General features: G+C 40.6%; 2 protein-coding genes across 5 annotated transcripts; both read left to right on the top strand.

Moving 5' to 3' along the window:
- The first annotated feature begins 5 nt into the window (after positions 1 to 5).
- Positions 6 to 14,825, top strand: Zcrb1 (zinc finger CCHC-type and RNA binding motif containing 1). Of its 4 annotated transcripts, none has more exons than XM_051189719.1 (8): positions 7 to 160; positions 1,143 to 1,228; positions 3,206 to 3,234; positions 8,385 to 8,496; positions 8,793 to 8,900; positions 12,685 to 12,797; positions 12,886 to 12,961; positions 14,639 to 14,825. In XM_051189719.1, exons 2-8 carry the CDS (start codon positions 1,145 to 1,147, stop codon positions 14,768 to 14,770), a joined length of 654 nt encoding a protein of 217 aa, XP_051045676.1. In that variant the 5' UTR covers positions 7 to 160; positions 1,143 to 1,144; the 3' UTR covers positions 14,771 to 14,825. The 4 variants fall into 4 exon arrangements, with proteins under 4 accessions (XP_051045679.1, XP_051045676.1, XP_051045678.1 ...); XM_051189720.1 differs by lacking the exon at positions 7 to 160 and adding an exon at positions 293 to 311; XM_051189722.1 differs by lacking the exon at positions 8,793 to 8,900 and having other exon boundaries at positions 6 to 160.
- Positions 14,826 to 17,318: 2,493 nt separating this feature from the next.
- On the top strand, positions 17,319 to 18,665 carry Dppa3 (developmental pluripotency associated 3). Its single transcript, XM_051189116.1, is given in 5 exon segments — positions 17,319 to 17,472; positions 18,119 to 18,193; positions 18,196 to 18,427; positions 18,429 to 18,494; positions 18,496 to 18,665. Coding segments are annotated over 5 exon segments (621 nt in total). The 3' UTR covers positions 18,590 to 18,665.
- The last annotated feature ends 623 nt before the right edge of the window (positions 18,666 to 19,288 follow it).

Genomic DNA, 19,288 nt, shown 5'->3' with positions numbered 1-19,288 from the left:
CGCCGGGCGCGCCAAGCTCGGGTCCGCGCTCGCCCCGGCTTCGGAGTTACCGGAGAAGTCCTGCACCGAGCTCTGGTCGTGGATGCTCGCCCCGCAGACGGGAGCTGGGGGTGAGGCCGCCACAGGCTCACAGCCTCCGCTCACGGCCGTTGCGCTGAAGGTAGGCGCCGACGCCGCGGCCCCGCGGCCCCCGCGCCCCCCGCGCCCCCCGCGACCTCCGCGACATCCGCGACATCCGCGGCCCCGGATCCGGGGACGTCCAGCCCACATCGCGTTTCTTCAACCAGAGAAACTTGGAAAGTGGCCAGCAGGTGTTGGATACCTGAGGTTTCTAAATAATCCCTCCAGGCGGTGGGCGTGAAACTCTCTTCCGGTTAATGCGTCCATTATCATTCGTGTAGCAGATACTTTGTTATTCCAGGTACTCTGGAATCCTGCCGACACCTGCCCTTTTTAATTCAAAATTTAGGCCGAGTACAATTTTCCCTAGTAATTTGCAGCTGTAAGCAGTACTGAGTTGACTACTGAGCATTCTTATAAACACACAGGTTAATGTCCATTCAAAGCACGTAGTTAATATAGTATAATAATGCCATTTCGTAAATAGGTTAGGCACAGAATTTAAAATGCTAAAGTACTTTATCAAAGTGTGAAACTAAATTTCCCGCGGAAAATCACTCGGGAGAAAAATAAGAAGAAAATAGAGAAACAAGTACCCAAAATTAACAAAAATGAGGCTGCACCTGTAATCCCTGTAGTTCAGACAAATGCAGGAGGTTGAGAATTTAAAATTAAGAACAAAAAGGTGGGATTGACAGGTATCTCTTTGGGAGGTGGTCGGGAAAACTATGGAGTATACTTGGAAAGCATCTTTTTGCTTTCACCCTATAAAAATCGTAAAAACTAGCCTTGTGGCTTCTCCAGCTCTTTAAATCGCTCCTCTCCAACCGCAGTGCAGCACTAAAAGGTTTACATCCAATGCTTGAAAGGGATTATGGTAATTTACACCCCACCCCCACAGAACCTACTCTAATCTCTTTAAATGAATGGAGAGTGTGGAGTTCAGCCTTAATTAAATCAGTGATTGCCAGTGTTTGGTTTTATTTGGAATAAAATTTCTGATGGTTTGTTTTCCGTTTTAGAAATGAGTGGTGGCTTGGCTCCAAGTAAGAGCACGGTTTATGTATCCAACTTGCCCTTCTCCCTCACGAACAATGACTTATACCGGGTAAGCTTTACTATCAGTACATCTAATAAATTCTCTCCTTAAGAAAGAACGTATAGTTTAAGCAAATTACTGCTCCCTGGGAAAAATTTCCCCCCACCCCCCAGGCAGGGTTTCTCTGTAGCTTTGGGAGGCTATCCTGAAACTCAATTAGTAGACCTGGCTGGCCTCAAACTCACAGAGATCCACTGCCTCTGCCTCCCTAGTGCTGGGATTAAGGCATGAGCCACCACCACCTGGCCCCTAGGGAAATTCTTAATAGATAACTCCTGTAAATTTTAGTGAAAAATAATTAGAAATTTTTAATTTCCATAGAGAATTTACACTGCTTTTTGTTTTGTTTTTGAGGCAGGGTTTTCTGTATAGCCCTGACTGTCTTGGACTGCTCTCTGTAGACCGGCTGGCCTTGAACTCAGATTGGCCCTGCTGTCTCCAGAATTCGGGTTTAAAAGTGTGGACCACTACTGCTTCTATATAAAGAAAATAATATAAACAGTTAGATGTGTGCCTATGATCCTAACATTCTGAAAGAGGATCTAAGCTAGCCGAAATTATAGCAATATACTATCTGAAACTTGACTAGCATAGTTACACATTCCTGTAATACCAGTGTATCAGAAGCTGAGGTAGGAGGCCAGACTGGGCAATGTAGACCCTATCTCACAAAAGAGAAAAGGTAAAGAGGCATATTAAATTAGGCTGGAGGTGAAATTGTAGACTGGGTGGTAAGAAATAACCTTAGTTAAAAGTTTACTAGGGGGTGGGGTGTAAGTCCTTGGTAGAGTGTTTGCCCTGCAGTAGGGGGCTTGCCCTGGGGTAAAAGGCTTGAAAGGGTAATATAATTAAACTCAGGTCCCCTTGCTTTACAGGACTGATGGAGGCAGCTTCTCTCTGAGATAAGAACCCATTAAAAAGTTACAATTAGATAGGAAGTTGCTGGGCCTTAGGATCTAATGTTGCTAACAGTGACGCAGAACTCAGCATTTCATTGTTAAACTGCATGTGATAAGATCTTCTAAAAGCCTTTTCTTCAGAATGTTATTTCTAAGCATTAAATAATAAGCCAAAACTATAAATGTCTGGATGTTCGCTGAAACTATAGAAATGGCTAAGTTTGTTAGGATGCATGTAGAAGTACAAGGGAAGAAAAGGCCAGCTATAAAGTCCCACCACTATATTAATGATGGGATGAGGACAGCACATATAGATGCTTTGTGGCATGGGCCTCTCTCAAACTCATGGTCTTCTTGCTTTGATTTTCTGAATACTAGGATCAAAGCCATTTACCAACACTCCTGGCTGGAGATGCTTTTTTCTTTTTTATTATAGGGAGTTTTTGGGAATATATTTATTTGGAGCTCTTGTCTGTCTTTAAACAGTTGATTGTTTGTCATTGCTGTTGCCTGGCAGTGGAGGTGTATGCCTTTAATCTCATCACTTGGAAGGCAGAGATAGGAGGATCTCAGAGTTTGAGACCAACCTGGTCTGCAAGAGCTAGTTGCAGGACAGGCTCCAAAGCTACACCGGGAAACCTATCTCAAAAAACAAACAAACAAGTCATTGCTGTTATGGTATTCTGCAGCACAGGATTAGCTGGAACTCTGGTGGGGTTGATAGTTCCATAGGTAAATCAGGAATTTAGCTGCTACCTAGTGTGTATGCCATAGATCTTGACATGTTGGTATTTTCTTTTTCTCCCCACCCACTCCCTAAGGGGAGGTTAGGAACTGAAGCAATGAAACTGTATTATTCTAGTCATATAGAAATGTTTCTTTGGTTTGTTGATTCAGAGTTTTGTTGTGTTGGCCAAGGTGGCCCCTAAAATGTGATCCTCCTTCTCGGTCTCCTAGATGTAGGAATATTTCTTGTAAAGCCTGAAGGCTGAAATTTTTCACTAAATATAACAGTCTGGTCAGTATATACAATCAAAGTATTTAATTTTGGCAATATTTTAAATTATTCTGTGATCTTTTATTTCAGATATTTTCCAAGTATGGCAAAGTTGTGAAGTAAGTATTTACATTACAAGATACTCTGTTAAATAAAAATACTACTGTTAACCTTTTTATAACATTTAGTTATTTTCCTGACAGTTTTAAATAACTATGTTTTGTAAAGATGTAATAGTTTAGTAGTATTGTTTTAATAGTGCTGAGAGCTATCTTCAGGGCCTCAGGCTAAGAGCATTCCTAACCTATGAGCTACATATCTAACCTGGAGGTTTTTGGAACTCATTCTCCTGCAGTGTAGAGATTAGTTGGAAATGTCTGGGAAAGTGGAGTACATTGGCATTACATTGTCTCAGTGCTCATAGTGGTGTTCAGCCACTGTTAAAATGGTGTCAGATATCTCTACAGCCAAACCTTTGACCTGGCTGTAGACATGCTCCCTACCTTATAAATTGACCCTCGAAACATTCTTAACCTCTGTTGACCTTTGTATAATGGGCTATCCCCCAAGCTACATAGAGACCAACATTGAACCCAGTCATAATTCCTGACTAAGAAGTGCTGTGATTTCAAACCTATCTGTGGTTTTAAACCAGTAACCACAGCAACATTTTTTATAGATCCTTGGAGCACATCTTGAGGACTACTTGAGTCTGTTTTACTGGGCTACAATCCTTGTTGCTCTGAGCAAATTTAATTCCCTCTGTTGTAGACCAGTTTGATGATGTCCTCCATCCAATAGGGAATGAGAGCAAATTGAGATAGCTAGACTAAAATCTGTAAATGAACATGACAGAAGAAACTTAAAATAAGATGGTTACATAGAAAGGCTGTCCATCCTTGAGAAACTACACAAGGACTGGATGTGCAAGAAAGCTGTGGGGGGTGGGTAGCCTCCATGTTTTCAGGATAGTGTCTGCTTCACAGTGTATGCTAGAATGAGCCCCTCATACTTACCCTACATCTGAAAACAGTGCTACAGATTTGGTTGTTTTGTTTTGAAGTCCATGATGTGATTTTTTTGTTGTTGTTGTTGTTTTTGTTTTTCTCTTAACAGAGAAGAGATCTCTGTGTGTGTACCCTATTGTAACTAGTTTACAGTGTCTGTGCCACTAAACTTTGTTTTCCTGAGAGTACATATGCTTTTATCTTCTTTCTGTGGTGTTCATTGCCCAAGCCTGAATATAATAGTGGCTGAGTGTCCAAATGAATAACCATGTAGGTGTGCCCTTTAGGAAATTTTGTATGTGTATGTTTTTGTTCCAGTATAATGAGTAAAATACACAGGTTACAATGGTAGCATTAAGTAGATGAGGCGAGGCATTATTTATAATAAGTAGGTAAAGGAGAATCTAGTTAAGAAAGAGAAGGAATTTCCATAGAATATATTAGGACAGATACAGGATTTTAAACTCTGTAAATCTGGCCTGTTTAAATGAGCAGGGATTGAGAATTGGAAACAGAGAGAAAAAAAATGACCGTAGACTCCCTTTGCTGCCCCAGCCTGGTGCCACCTCATTGTTTCTGAGTAGAAAGAGCAATGAGAGGTAAGAGGGGGAGCCAAAAATACTGAATTCCAGAAGAAGTGCCAGTCATGGAGCCAACTGTTGCGTACTGCTGTTACTCCAGTTGTTTAGAAGGCTGAGGCAGGGAGATAGAGATGTCAAGGCCTGACTTACACAAGAAGACCCTTGTCTCAAAAAAATGGCTCACTTTGTGTTGAAACCTTCACTTAAATCCCATGACCTACTAGGGCCACTGTGCCCTGTTTTTTATTTAAAAACAACAAAAACAAAAACCTGTGTACCTTAACCATTTGAAAATGATTTTTTTAATAATTCATAACTTTATTGTATGTACATTGGTAAGAAGGTGTCAGATCCTCTGGAACTGGAGTTACAGACTGTTGTGAGCTGCCATGTGGGTGCTGGGAATTGAACCTGGTTCCTCTGGAAGAGCAACCAGTGCTCTTAACTGCTGAGCCTTCTCTTCAGCCCCGAAAATAATTCTTACGAACTGCTGAATTCAGTTTATAACTAGTAACAGGTCAGTGTTGACAACTCCCTAGTTATTTTAGATGTTTTATTATAAATTGTTAGCCAGTGCGGGTATCTGTCTCTGGAGGCCAGGGGTCGACATTGGGGGTTACTCTCCAGCTTTTAAAGATAGTTTTATCACTAGAACTGGAGATCATTGGTTCTGCAGTAAACTGCAGGGACCCACCTGTCCCCTGAGGTGACAGAAGCACACCAAGAAGCCTGGCTTTTATGTGGGTATTGGGGATCCTCACTAAACTCAGGACCTTGTGCTTGCACAGCAGGGGATTTTCAGATTGAGCTCTCTCAGGGTTTTGGCTGGCTGGCTTGTTTATTTGTTTGTTTTTCAAGATAGGGTTTCTCTGTATAACAGCCCTAGATGTCCTGGAACTAGCTCTGTAGACTAGGCTGGCCTTGAACTCACAGAGATCCACCTGCCTCTGCCTCCCAAGTGCTAGGATTAAAGGCGTGTGCCACCACCACCCAGCTCATTATCTGGCTCTTGATAAAGCCAATGATTAGAGACCCTGTAACACAAGAAAATTACATTCTGTAACCAAGGCATGGAGAAGTAAGAGCTTTTGCTGAACTCTAGGGAACAAGACTGGTTATTGATACAGACATTGGTGAACAAAGGGAAAGGGGCACTCTGATATCACCTCTCCCATTTTACACTCTAGTGTTTCCAGACACAGTAAATATGTTTTGGTTTTGAACCTAGCCTTTAACTCCTGAGCCAACTCTCCATCCCAAGGCACAGTAACCTGGAAAAGGGTACAAAACAGACAGACACACTAGGGAGACAGATTTGGTCAAGCCTTTTCATCCTGTTCTAATGACCTGTCAACTGCAAGCCCAAGTGAAGAGTCAATATTTTCTGGAATTGTGTTCTTCGGGTCACTGAAAAGTCACCTGGACAACTAGTTTCCATCACCCATTCAGTAGAGATGCTGTCTGCATAGAAGCTATTGGGAGAGAGAAAATTCATTGTCTTGACTGTGATCTGTAGGTAGAATTTTTCTGTCCCACCCCATCCTATAGCCAGTAAGTCCCCCCCCAAAAAAACACACACACACACACAGAGGCTTATATTAATCATAAACTGTATGGCAGATGGCTCAGGCTTCTTATTGGCTGGCTTTCTCTTAATTATTAACACCTTTCTAATAATCTGTGTATCTATCTCCACATGGTTCTAGTTTAGAGAATGCCTGGTTCTCTTTCCTCCTTGACAGCTATAAGGCATCTCCTTTGTGGCTCACTCTTTGTGCTCCTCTTCCCAGAATTTTTCTAGTCTGGTAGCCCTGCCTCTACATCCTGCCTGGCCATTGGTCAAAACAGCTTTATTCATCAACCAATAAGAGAAACATGTTCATTGCATACAAAAGGACATCTCCCATGAGAAGGACCTCCAGAATTAGTGGTTTTAAAGTCAACCAAAAGCACATGCAGCTAGGTTTTACCTTAGTAATAAAAATATAAACTATCTAGTGAAACTAACATAACCCCCATCTTTTGTTTGTGTGTGCACACCCTGGCATATGCACATAGAGAAGACTGGAGGACCTCATGTGTCCTAGATCTACCACTCTCTACCTCACTCCCTCAACACAGGGCCTCTCACTAAACCTGAAGGTAACTGTTTTTGCTAGGCTTACCATTTTGCTAGGATATGCCAGTTTCTGCCCCGCAAAACCGAGGGTATAGGCTTGTGCAGCCATGCCCACTTTTATATAAATGCTGGGAATTCAAACTCATGTTTCTATAACAAACACTGTTACCTGCTGAGCACCTTTACCCTCTTTCAAAAAAAGATGATTCCTTTATCCATGCGTACCATCCTTGGTGTTTCTACTTGCTCTGTAGCTTGTATTCTCTTGATTGTGTAAATGTAGGCATGTATATGTACACATTGTTTTTATAAGTTGTTGCTGAATATTTGTATACTGTGTGAGGATGTATTGCTGTGACTGGCGTAATAAAAGCTGAGAATCCAATAGCTAGGCAAGAGGTTTAGGTGGGACTTCCAGGCAGAGAGAAAACTCTGGGAAGAAGGTTACCAGCCAGACACAGAGAAGAAAAGGGTGGTACAAGATGGAAGAGAGGTAATGCCATGTGGCAGAATGTAGATTAATATAAGTTGGTTAAGTTACAAGATCTAGTTGAGACAAGCCTATGCTAAAGGTCAAGCTTTCATAATTAATAAGTTTTCTTGTTGTTGCTTCTGAGCTGGCAGTCAACAACAACAACAACAAAAAACTTGTTACAGTCTCAGGCCAGAGAAATAGCTTGGCCATTAGGAACACTGAGTGTTCTTCCAGAGTACCAGGTTTGATTCCCAGGGGCACTTGATACTCAGTCACTACATAACATGGTACACAGACAAACATGCAGGCAAAATAAAATACCCATGCACATAAAAGTCTCAAGTAAATAAATAAACAAATAAATAAGACAAGGTCTCGCTGCATACCTGAAACCAGTCTTCTTTCAGCTTGGCACAGTCTTCCTGCCCTAGCATCCTGAGTGTTTGCATTCTAAGCATGTGCCACCATGGCAGATTCAAGCATTGTTCTTCTAAATTACAGTAAATGACATGTGGTTAGCAATCCCTGTAACCTGGGGGCAGAGGTAGGGCTAAGTACCGCTAAACTGGAGATTCTTTGAAATAGAAACACTTGGATCTAAAAACACAAGAAAAACAGTAAATCATTTTGCTCTCTGTATACAAAAGAATGCCTCAGCTTGGGTTTTGAGTTTTGCAAGGGAAGAGGACAGGCATTTTGATATGCAGTTGATAATGATGGAGCAATTGTGTCAGCCTGTCTCCCGACTGGACCCTTTCAAGCTCTGACTAGCTCCTACTTCTAGCTGTGCTCTTTTGTATTCAGGGTCATTTTCTCATTTCTGTTCTCCTTGATCCCTCATGACTTTGAAGAGCTGGGTAGTTTAAATCATTCTGGCCTCAAGCTTGCCAGCCAAGGATGACCCTGCACTCTGGTTCCTTCTGCTTCCCTCTGCTGAGTGCTGGGATCACAAGCATCTACCACCAAACATGATTTTTTTATTTCTCTTTTCAAATTTTTATTATTTAACCTTATAAAAAATAGTCTTGAGTTCCCTGAGTAGTTACAAGTTTTTGTCTTATTTTTAACTGATTCTTTGTGCTTTAAGGGTTACTATAATGAAAGACAAAGACACCAGGAGGAGTAAAGGCGTTGCATTTATTTTGTTTTTGGATAAAGACTCTGCTTTAAACTGCACCAGAGCAATAAATAACAAACAGGTAAGCCATTCATTTCATCAAGGTTGTAACCTGGAAGACCCTGTGTTCATCTAAACCAAAACCTAAGGGGGTGCAGGGTATCATCAAGTCTGATAAGTATCTGTAACTCAGGAGTGACTGACTACCTTTTGGAAAAAGATGTCAGCATTGTATTGGATTATTATATTGTAAGACTTTAAAGAGAAAATTATGGCATAGAATTATCACATATTTATTATAAGAGTTGAAGAGACAGTATCTGATTACTAGGTCTTGGTGAACCACATCCTCTGCATTTATATTTTTCTCTGATTCAGTTATTTGGTAGAGTGATAAAGGCAAGCATTGCTATCGACAATGGAAGAGCTGCTGAGTTCATCCGACGGAGAAACTACTTTGATAAATCTAAGTGTTATGAGTGTGGGGTGAGTAACCCTAAAATTCATCAGTGACTCTTCTATAGTATAAAGTTGCCCTGGCCAGCGGGGCAGCAACGAGGGCCTGAACCCCAAAGGACCTGAAGTAGAGGACAGGACACACGAGAAACTGGCAGCAAGACAGGCTTTCTGATCAAGCTGAAAAATTTTATTTTTCTCAAGCATGTTGTATAGTGGTTAGGGTGGGAAGCTAGGTAAATCAGGGATTCAGAAGGGGGGAGGTCATTGCCTGGTAACCGGACCACAGGATGCTCTTAGTCATAGGTCACTGAAGGTGAGCAGGATATCGGCTAAGAGGAAATGCAGGTAGAGATAAGCAGGTTGTTAGCAGGGGAAGAGGTCTGGGTGTTGCTAAATACCCTAACTGCATAAGGAGGGGTTACCAAGTAACCTGACTGCATTTCCTGTAAGCCCTCAATTCTACTTGTCAGGAAGTTGGGGAGGGGGAGAAGGTAGATTGGGACTGAAGGTAGCAATCTTCTAACTCAATGGGCTATTCTAAAAACAGGTTGGCAATCTCTAAGGCTTATGCCATGATTGCTCCCGGCTTAAAGTGCTCTTCATATTAGTCTTTTAGTGGTGCCCACAAGGGGCAGGGGGTACACAGGGATGGGAGGGGGACATAGGACTGCAAATGTCCTGCCTATTATATCACTCCCTTTTAACAAGAGTCTTTGAACTCTTATCTATACACACAGAATGCTGGTGTTACAGGTACATATACAACCATGCCTAGCGCTCTCTGCTCTCTGCTCTCTCTCTCTCTCTCTCTCTCTCTCTCTCTCTCTCTCTCTCTCTCTCTTCATGTGAGGTATGGGCATTTAGATCTGATCTTCACACCTGTGTAGCAGAAACACTCTTACCTGCCATGTCAACTCCCCAGCCTCACCATAGTTTTGTTTTTGTTGAGATTGGCTTCTTTGAGACAGGTCTGATGTAGCACAGGCTACATGTAGCATGTAGCAGATGATGGCATTGAATTTAAGAACCTCCTGTCTCCATCTCCTGAGGCTTGTCCCACCACTTCTAGTTTATGAATTACTGAAGATCAAACCCAAGGCCTTCTGCTTGCTAGCCAAGGACTCTACCATCTGACCTAAACCCCCAGCTTCTCATCAAAATTTCTAGCTGGCTAAAACCAAGTTATGAAAATGATTTTACTTGGAGACTATAGACTCATCTGAGTAATCATCATTGAAATGTAGTATTCAGGGGCCAGCAAGATGACTCAGTGGATGAAGGTGTTTGCCATGCAAGCCTAATGACCTGAGTTCAATCCTTGGAAGCCACATAAAGGTGAGAGATAACCTAATACACAAAATTGTCCTCTGACTCCACACTCAGGCATGTCCATACACATACTGGTATAGAAAGTTTAAATGAAAAAATGGTACCTAATGATACTTGAGGTAGGACTATCGCCATAGCTGAGTGGCAGGAAGATTGCCTGGCATTCAGTCCTCAATATCACAAAGCAAGAAACAGATAAGAGAATAAAAATATTTACAATAGGTATTAAAATAATTTTACTAGTTACTAAGCCTTCAAAATTGTTTTCTAAAAAAGTTAGTAAATTTCTTAATGTCCTGAAAGATTTTAAGCAACTAATAATTTCTGTTAATTGGATATTACATGCGTTTTGATGTTGTTGTTGCCACCCAGTGTTTAAGCACCACAGTTCACTATCAATATTATCATATGACCCATCCTCTAAGGTAACAGATTAAACTTCTGTTGTAATTGTTGGGATAGGATTGCACGACGTTCCCAAGACTAGTATTGAATTCATGGCCTGGAGTGATTCTCCCATCTCAGCCTTCTAAGTAGCTAAGGTGTCCTGCACCAAACCTGTCTTAAATTTTTAATGCCAGAGAATTTCAATCTAAGTCTCAAAGCCGTCAATTCCTAAAAATGACAATAAGAAATGCTTAGACAACAAATCCAGAAGTATTCATGGAGAGGCAGAAAGAAATGGCGAGTCTTTGGAACCCTCAAAGCCCACCTAGTAACACATCTTCTCCAACAAGGCCATACCTTCTAATCCTTCCCAAACAGTTCCACCAGTTGGGGACCAAGCATTCAAATATATGAGCCTTTTGGCATTCTCATTCAAACACCACCTCTTTCCAGCTGCCACTCTTTACCCCTCATGGCTAAGAAAATGTAGTAAACAACTAGAAAGGAAGTGGATATGACATGAAAGCATACTAATTCAGTCAGTTAATTTTGTTTAAATCCTGTTAAGAGATTATTTTGAAAGTATGGTCAAGTCCTAAGTTGTGTTTGTAAAAACAACAGTGCTGGCTGAACATAACAGCACAAACAAGCCTAGAGTCCCAGCAGTCAGGAAGGTTAGGTAGAAGGACATCCTGCGCAGGGTTATCCTGAACTCTATGGGGACTCTTGGCTAGCCTAGGCCATCCTTAGAGAGCTTCTCTCCATTAGGTCTGTTTGTTATAACTAATACAGGTCATCTGAGAAACGCTAAATGTATGAATCAAACATTCCTTTTGATTTAAAGATTTAGACAGATTTATTATTGTCATGCTTTGTACATTTTCATTATTTATTGTTTTGGATCTTTGAATTGTTTACTTTGTCTCATTATGTAAACTTAGCTGACCTGAAACTCATTGAGAGACCAAGCTGGCCTCAAACTCAGAAAGTTCTTGTCTGTGTCTCCCAAGTGCTGGGATCAAAGTTGTATGCCACCTCACCAGAGGTACTTCTTATTTTAAAGACATTGCCTCTAATGCAGGCTAACCTCACACTTGTTATATACAGAAGATGGTTTAAAGCTCCTCTCCTCTGCCACTTCAGCATCTAGGGATTACAGATAAGAACCACCATCCTTGGTTTACCTGTTACAGGGGAGTCAAATCCAGTGTTTTAAGTATGCTAGGGCAGGCACTGTAGCAACTGAAACCTACTCTATACATTTTTACAGTTCTTTAACTTCCTCCTAAAATTCAAACTCTTTACATTTACATATCCTGATCTTTCCCAAAGTAATCTTACTAGTAACCTTTTCTCTAATGATAAGCATTAACACCTTTTGGTACCTTTTGGATTCAGCCATGTGCCAGTACAAAAGACATGTTATTTAAGGCATTGTCAAACAATTTTTTTCTCCTGTTATAATCTTGGCTCAGTCTCTACTCCTCAAGTTAACATACTATTTCATGTAGTTTGGTTAACTAATGTACAGGCACTCAGAGCGCCTGTGTTTTACAATTCATTATGCTACCTCATTATAATATCCCTGCTCAGAAAAAGAGGGTGATAATATGAACCACATATGTAAGGGAAAAAAAGCAAGAAAGGAGTGTAGTGCCCCAGCTCTGTGACTGCCAGGTGGGTGCTCTGCTCCTGAGCTGTATCGCCAACCTCTGCCTGTTTTAATGCTGAATATTCAACAATATCATACAGGTTAATAGAAATAATTTTATCCCCATTTATCAAGCTAATCTCAAATTCTTGTAAGAGTTGATGACCCACTTTTAAATTTAGAATTATTTTGTATGCTGAAAGCTGAGATTTAACATGTTTTGAGCAGAGAATGCTTCTGTGCTCCCTAGTTACCCTGCAGATGCTAGCAGTTAGAGCATCACACACTCACCTCCTCTATTGGAGAGGGACACATTTGGTCCTGTGTTCCCATAGTGAGAGTATTATTCATGGGATTCTGGCCTCTTGATCGCAGGGTCAGGGTAGGTTTCTGTCAGTAACAGCAGCCATAGTTTTTCTCTTTCTTCTTACTATGAAACAAAAGGAAAGCGGACATTTAAGTTATGCCTGTCCTAAAAACATGCTTGGGGAACGTGAGCCTCCAAAGAAGAAAGAAAAGAAGAAGAAGAAGAAAGTTCCTGAACCAGAAGAAGAAGTGTATGTATAGCATGCTCACTAAGATGTGTTGTTTTGCCTTTTTACTGTGAGCTGACTGCATCTGAATTCTTTTTCTTTGCTGACCTAGCGAGGAAGTAGAAGTGAGTGAAGAAGAAGGGGAAGACCCGGCTCTGGACAGTCTCAGTCAGGCCATAGCATTCCAGGTACTGATGCTTTACAGGGACTGATGGCTGGGGACATGGCTCAGTGCTGGACCACTTGCTGGGCAGAGCAGTGGAAGGAAAGGAAATGGTGTGACAGTGTGGGGTTTTAGTGTCCCAGTTGATTTGTTTTAACTGAGCGAAACTATAGCCTTTAATTCTGTCTGCGTGGGAGGCTAAGGTGAAGAACCATGTGAGCCTAGAAATTTAAGACCAGCCTGGGGAGACCTTTCTCAGAAAGGGGGGCAATATAAGTAGGTATGGTGATCCATGCCCATGAACTCAGCAGGGTAAACAAGAAGATGGGTTTGAGCCTAGCCTGGACTACAGAGTGAAACCACATCTCCAAAACTGAATAATTTCAAAAAATGTATAAATAACACAAGGCACTGTGGTTATAATTTATATCTTATATCACTGTGTTGATCATCTTGTAATGGCAATGTCTGTGTTTCCCTTTCACCTTGTAAATTTGAGGCAACACATCATTCTGACATCTTTATTTGAATGAAACGTTCTCCTTTGTTCTTTCTAGACTGTAAGGTCCCATGTATTTTCAGTATATTATTAATGTCTAAATTACAAAATTGGAAGTATTGCATCAGCTCTGTAGTTCTCACCCTTTCTAGTGCTGCAATCCTCTAATACACTTCCTCATGCTGTGCTGACTCCAACCATAAAATTATTTCATTGCTACTCCATAACTGTAATTTTACTACTGTTACGAATCATAATGTGAATATCCGATATGCAGGACAGGATATCTGATATGTGATCTCTAAACAGTCAGGACTCACAGGTTGAGAACCAGTGTGTTAACTGGGTATGTTATCATGTAATACTGGCACATGTGAAGTAGAGACAGGATTAGGGGTTCAAGAACAGGCTGTGTAAAACTATTGTTTAAATTAAAACAGCACATTGATTAAAAATGTCTTTAGCCACCAGGCATTGGTAGTGCTTGCCTTTAACCCAGCTCTCGAGAGTCAGAGGCAGGTGGATCTCTGTGAGTTCAAGGCCAGCCTGTTCTACAGAGCTAGTTCCAGGACAGGCTCCAAAACAATACAGAGAAACCCTGTCTCCAACAACAACAACAAAAAACAAAAAACAATGTCTTTAGCTTACATAGCAAAAATCTTTAGAAAGTGCCTAGGATGGAGCTAATCCTCATATTGCACACTTGAATTCTCACCTGAGAAGGTTGAGGTAGAAGATCATGGGTTCAAGACTAGCCTGAGCTACTACCTAACAAGTTCCAGGCCAGCATAAGCTACATAGTGAAACCCTGTGTCAAAACAGACTGGAAAACAAAAATGGCTAGGGTTCCGGGATTCAGCTTAGCTGTTAGCATGCAAATGCTGTGGGTTTTGTCCAGCACTGCATAATCCTGGGTGAGGATGCAGCCCCAACATTATGGAAGTTGAGGTAGAAGGCTCAGAAGTTCAGAGTCATCCTTCTGCCATAAAGAATTCAACACTTACCTCTCAGGAGCAGTGGGTGGGGGCGGGGAGAAAACTTCCCTAAGGTAATTTTGAGTAAGACCATGATGGGGACCAATTTGTCAGTGTGACCTAGGAGGGTGGAAATTATTTGTGTTCTGTTTTTCCATGGTAATTCCTTTGAATGAACATAATGTGCCATAAATAACTGGCTTTGTTCTGCTTCTGAATCATATTACAGCAAGCCAAAATTGAAGAAGAACAGAGCAAGTGGAGACCCAGTCAAGGGGGCCCCTCAACCTCAGACGATTCTAGACGGCCAAGGATAAAGAAAAGTGCATATTTCAGTGATGAAGAAGAACTTAGTGATTGAAACTGTATTTATTTTGTAAATATTATTCAAATAAAATTGTAATGTACAAAATGCAGCTGTGGACTAGGTTTTTTTGTTGTTGTTACTGGTTTTTTGGGTTTTTTAGTATTTGAGTAGGTAAGAACACTAAAATCCAAATAGTTATTTACTATAATGTAGTTCAAAAGAAATTTTGTAATTTTGAAATACCATGTTTCTAACTTGCCTTAGCACAGTGCAAATATTAAATCTGAAAAGCCAATATCTAAAGTGTTCTAAACTTTTAACACCAACATGATGTCTCATGTAGGAATGTGAAACTCACGAACAGCACTGTTAGAATAATGTATAAAATCACTCTTAGACTATAGTGCAACATAAGTGAATTTTGTGTTTAGACTTGGTTCTTTTCCAGATATTTCTATGTGTATGCAGTTATTCCAGAATCTGAGCAACTGTAGTCCAATGCATTTCACATATGGAACACTCAATCTGCACTAAAGTCAGAACTTGTTAGTATAAATAAATTTAACACTACCAACTATCAGAAGTGGAAGGGTTGACAGTTAAGTACTTTCCATAATGTAATGTAAAACTTTTTTATTTGTGCTTATGGAAGGACTTGTGAAAACAATTTAATCTCTTAAATTTTTGCCTGCACCATGCAGCAGGCCTGAAGAAAGGCATTCAGTCTCCTGGAACTGAAGTTACAGGCGGCTGTGAACCACTGTGTGGCTGCTGGGAACCAAACTCAGCCAGTACTGTTAACCACAGAGTCATCTCTCTAATCTCTCACTTTTAAGTCACAACCTGCATAAAGACCAAACAATTGAATGACCTATTGTTGATGTTAGAATTTTTAAAGATGGTGCCTACAGCTGTCAACCCACTGAAGTAAAGCTTTGCATGGGGACACATCGAGAAACAAGCCTGGGCTACATACTAAGTTCCTTTTTTGATATAATAAACAGATAGTAAATTTGCTCTAAAATTCTTAAAACTAAAAACTTGCTGATTTGACTGTGGCCTGAGAGCTGCTCCCTAGCAGTAGGCACTGGTTACCCATCTCCTTTCATGCCCATCCATAAAAGAAAAGGGAGAGAGTTTTATCTTTTCTGTTTTTCTTCCAGTCTTCCATTTCAACATTGTTACATTTGTGTTAAATATTTATTGCATTTGAAGCAGGAAGGGTTATAATGATGTAAATTTTTTCATGTCATGTATTAAATTTCTTTGTATTTATGACTAAATCTTTCCAAATCCTTTATATCTAGCTCTATAAAAATGGTATTGTGGAATCTAACTTTATTTAAATTTCTAAAGGTTGACTTAATAAGAATTCCCTCTTTTTAATATTAAAAGCATTGAAATGAAAGTGTTAACCATCCACTATGGAGGAATATTAAAGCTGTCAAAAGCCAGACACGGTTATACACTCCTGTAACCCAGCAGTTAGGAGGCTGATGTAGGACCATGAGCTGAAGACCAGCGTGGGCTACATAGTGAGACTACTTCAAAACAAAATTATCTTCCAGATCTCAATAAGGAAACAGGGCAGAAGGATGGAGCGCATTACTTCCAGCTCGCCCATTAATTAGGAAGCATACAGTGAAAACTGAAAGCATTGGGGGCTAAGGCAGAAGTTGAAGAGTCATGTCAGCTAAGCTGCATGAGGTCTTATTTAAACAATTGAAAATATACACAAAAATGTAGCTTATAAGTTAGTATCAAATGAATTCTATTCTTTGAACTAGAAATCTTGCCCTATTTTATTCTAGAATGCCAAACAGAATTGCAGATCCAACATGATGATGCACACTTGTTGTCTCAGCACTCAGGAGGCTACAGCAGGAGAATAGAGAATTTAAAGCCAGGACCTAAAGGCATGGCTTAGCAGCTAATGTTTCTTGCTGTTCTTTCATAGGACCTGGGTTCAGTTCCCAGCACCCACATGGCAGCTCACAGTCATCTGGTACTCCTGGTCCAGGGAATCTGGTGTCACCTGCTGGTCTTTGTAGACACCAGGCAAAACACTCATACACAATAAGTAAGAAAAACAGTGAAACTGGAGATGGAGGGGGAACTGGGGTTGGTATGTAAAATGAAAAACTTTTTAAATTAAAAAACATAGTGAAACTGAAAATGAGAAATGTAAGGAGTACATTTATTTAACCACAATAGATGTCACCTATATGAAATATCTAATTGCTTGAACTACATCATTTATGACCTTGCTTCTCTCTCCCTCTCCGTCCCTCTTCTCTCCCCCTATCCCTATCCCATACACTGAAGAAATGAGTGCTGGTGATTAATGCTTGCTGCTCACACAGAGGACCAAAGTTCTGTCCCCAGCACCCACCTGTGACTCCAGCTCCAGAGAAATCTAAATTAACCTCTGGCTATGGTGGGCACACACACATACACTTAATTTTAAAATAAATGAAACGTCTTAAAATCTTAAAAGAACAAATAAAAGAAACTGAAAGTTTTGTCTACATGATAATAAAACTTCAATACCAGGACTGGAGAAATGGCTTGGAGGTTAAGAGTTAGTATCTAATTGCAATCCATGGCACCAGATCTCAGCAAACTTGGAGTAGAAATTAACCCTGAACTGGACAAAGAGCATGTGAAGAACCTACAGGCATCAGAGACCTTCCCTCTAAGACTGGGAATGAGGCCAAGAAATTTATTCTCCAATTTTCAACATGGCACTTGTGATGGTAGGCAATCCAATCTACTACGAAAAAAATTTCAAGAAACCTACAAAAAGTTAGCAGAACTAATACTAATAATGTGATTCAGGATTGAAATGCAAAAATGAAAACAGAACAGGGTCAGTAAGACGACTCAGCAGGTTAAGGTGCTTGCTGCGAAAGCCTGGCAACCTGAGTTGTCCTCTTACCTCCACACATACCCCCCCCCATACACAACATTTTTAAACAAGAGAAATTACTTGGACAAAAGTACTATTTTGCACACTGCAAAATGCAACCACTACTAAAAGAAATCTTAAAAGGTCAAAATGAGAGGGCTGGCTTAGAACTAAGGGAGATCCACCAGCCTCAGCCTCCCTAGAACCGGGATTAAAGGTGGTGGATCCCACACCCAGGCAACATTTCTAGGGTTTTTATCCTGGGTTAGTATTAACACAGCAGGCAGAGTAGTTAATATGACAGCACTTGCGTTTAATCACTGCCTTATTAGCATTAAAGTAGACTAGAGGCTTGCTTTACTGGACTTTAAAAAGAAAACAGATCTCATTGTTGGCTCACTAACCCACTGCTAGTGAGTTTGGGTTCCAGTCTTCTCCAAGACCTAGCAATTTTGTTTGGAGTTAGCATACGAAGTTTCTGCCCATCACCATAGAGGAACCATCAGAAGTGTTGGGCCCCTTTGTGAACCCAGAACCTCAGACAAGCAATGAACAAGATGAACAAGACCACTCGACGATTCAGAAGTCTCACAGCCAGAAATGTTATGGAGGGACCTGAAAGAGCTGACTATCAGCCCCAGTGCCAAGAAGCCTCCTCATCAGTCTGTACATCGTCACCATCGTCACCGTGACATCATCTCAACAAGGATAAAACCAAAACCGGTTGAGAACAAAAGTGAAACAATCTTGAGAAAGGTCCAAAGTGCCTTTCCCAGGAGACAAGTCCGCACATTGCTGTCTGCAGAAAGATCCTGTAGCAAGGATGAAAAGATTTATTCGGACTGAGAAGAAGCTAAAAAGTCGTAATGGATGTGCATGAAGGTGAACCATTCAGATGCCTCTGCACTTTCTGCCTGTATCAAGGATGGGACCCTTCTGAGAATGCTAAAATAGGGCAAGATTAGGACAGTCAATTCAGGGCTACATTGTATACTGCCCTTATCTGCTGATAGTGCCATGCAGCAGATTAAACTGCACAGCAGTGAGTTCTGTGATAGTTTTGTTTTGTTTTGTTTTGTTTTTTCCTGGTGCTGGGTGATCTCTTTCCACACCTGTTATGTTACCATTAAATGATAGAGAATGTGGGAAGCATATGGATGACCCAAAGAAGCAAGGGTGGGCTTTAGAATCCTCAAGTCTGCAGTTAATAGCAATAGAATTTGGTTGTTTGGGTTAAAAAGTAATAATTGAAATAGGTCTAGTTTGCAGAAATTTGTAATAAAAGGCAATCTTGCTATCTTAATTTTTAGTAATAAATACACCGAACGAATTAAAGTAGAAAAAGAAAGGTCAAAATGAATGGAAAGGCACTGCATCGGTTCACAGATTGGAAGGTTTGTTATGATTATAATGGTGGTATCCCCCTGGTTAAAATATAAATTAATGTAATACTATTAAAATTCTAACAGAATTATTACATTCAAGATTGGCAAATTGATCCTAAACATGGAAATAATAATAACAACAACAACTGGCCAAAAGCAGTCATGAAAAGACCAAAATTAAATGGTTTACCTGTCTAGTTTTAAAATCTCACATAAAGCAGCAGTTGTTCAGAGACTAGCATAGGCATAAAGATGGACAGGCTGGAAAAACAAAACAGC

This window comes from Phodopus roborovskii, unplaced genomic scaffold (assembly GCF_943737965.1).
Source record: "Phodopus roborovskii unplaced genomic scaffold, PHOROB, whole genome shotgun sequence".
Taxonomy (NCBI): Eukaryota; Metazoa; Chordata; class Mammalia; order Rodentia; family Cricetidae; genus Phodopus; species Phodopus roborovskii.
The sequence above is the reverse complement of the archived record's forward strand: the minus strand, read 5'-3'. Positions and strand labels throughout refer to the sequence as shown.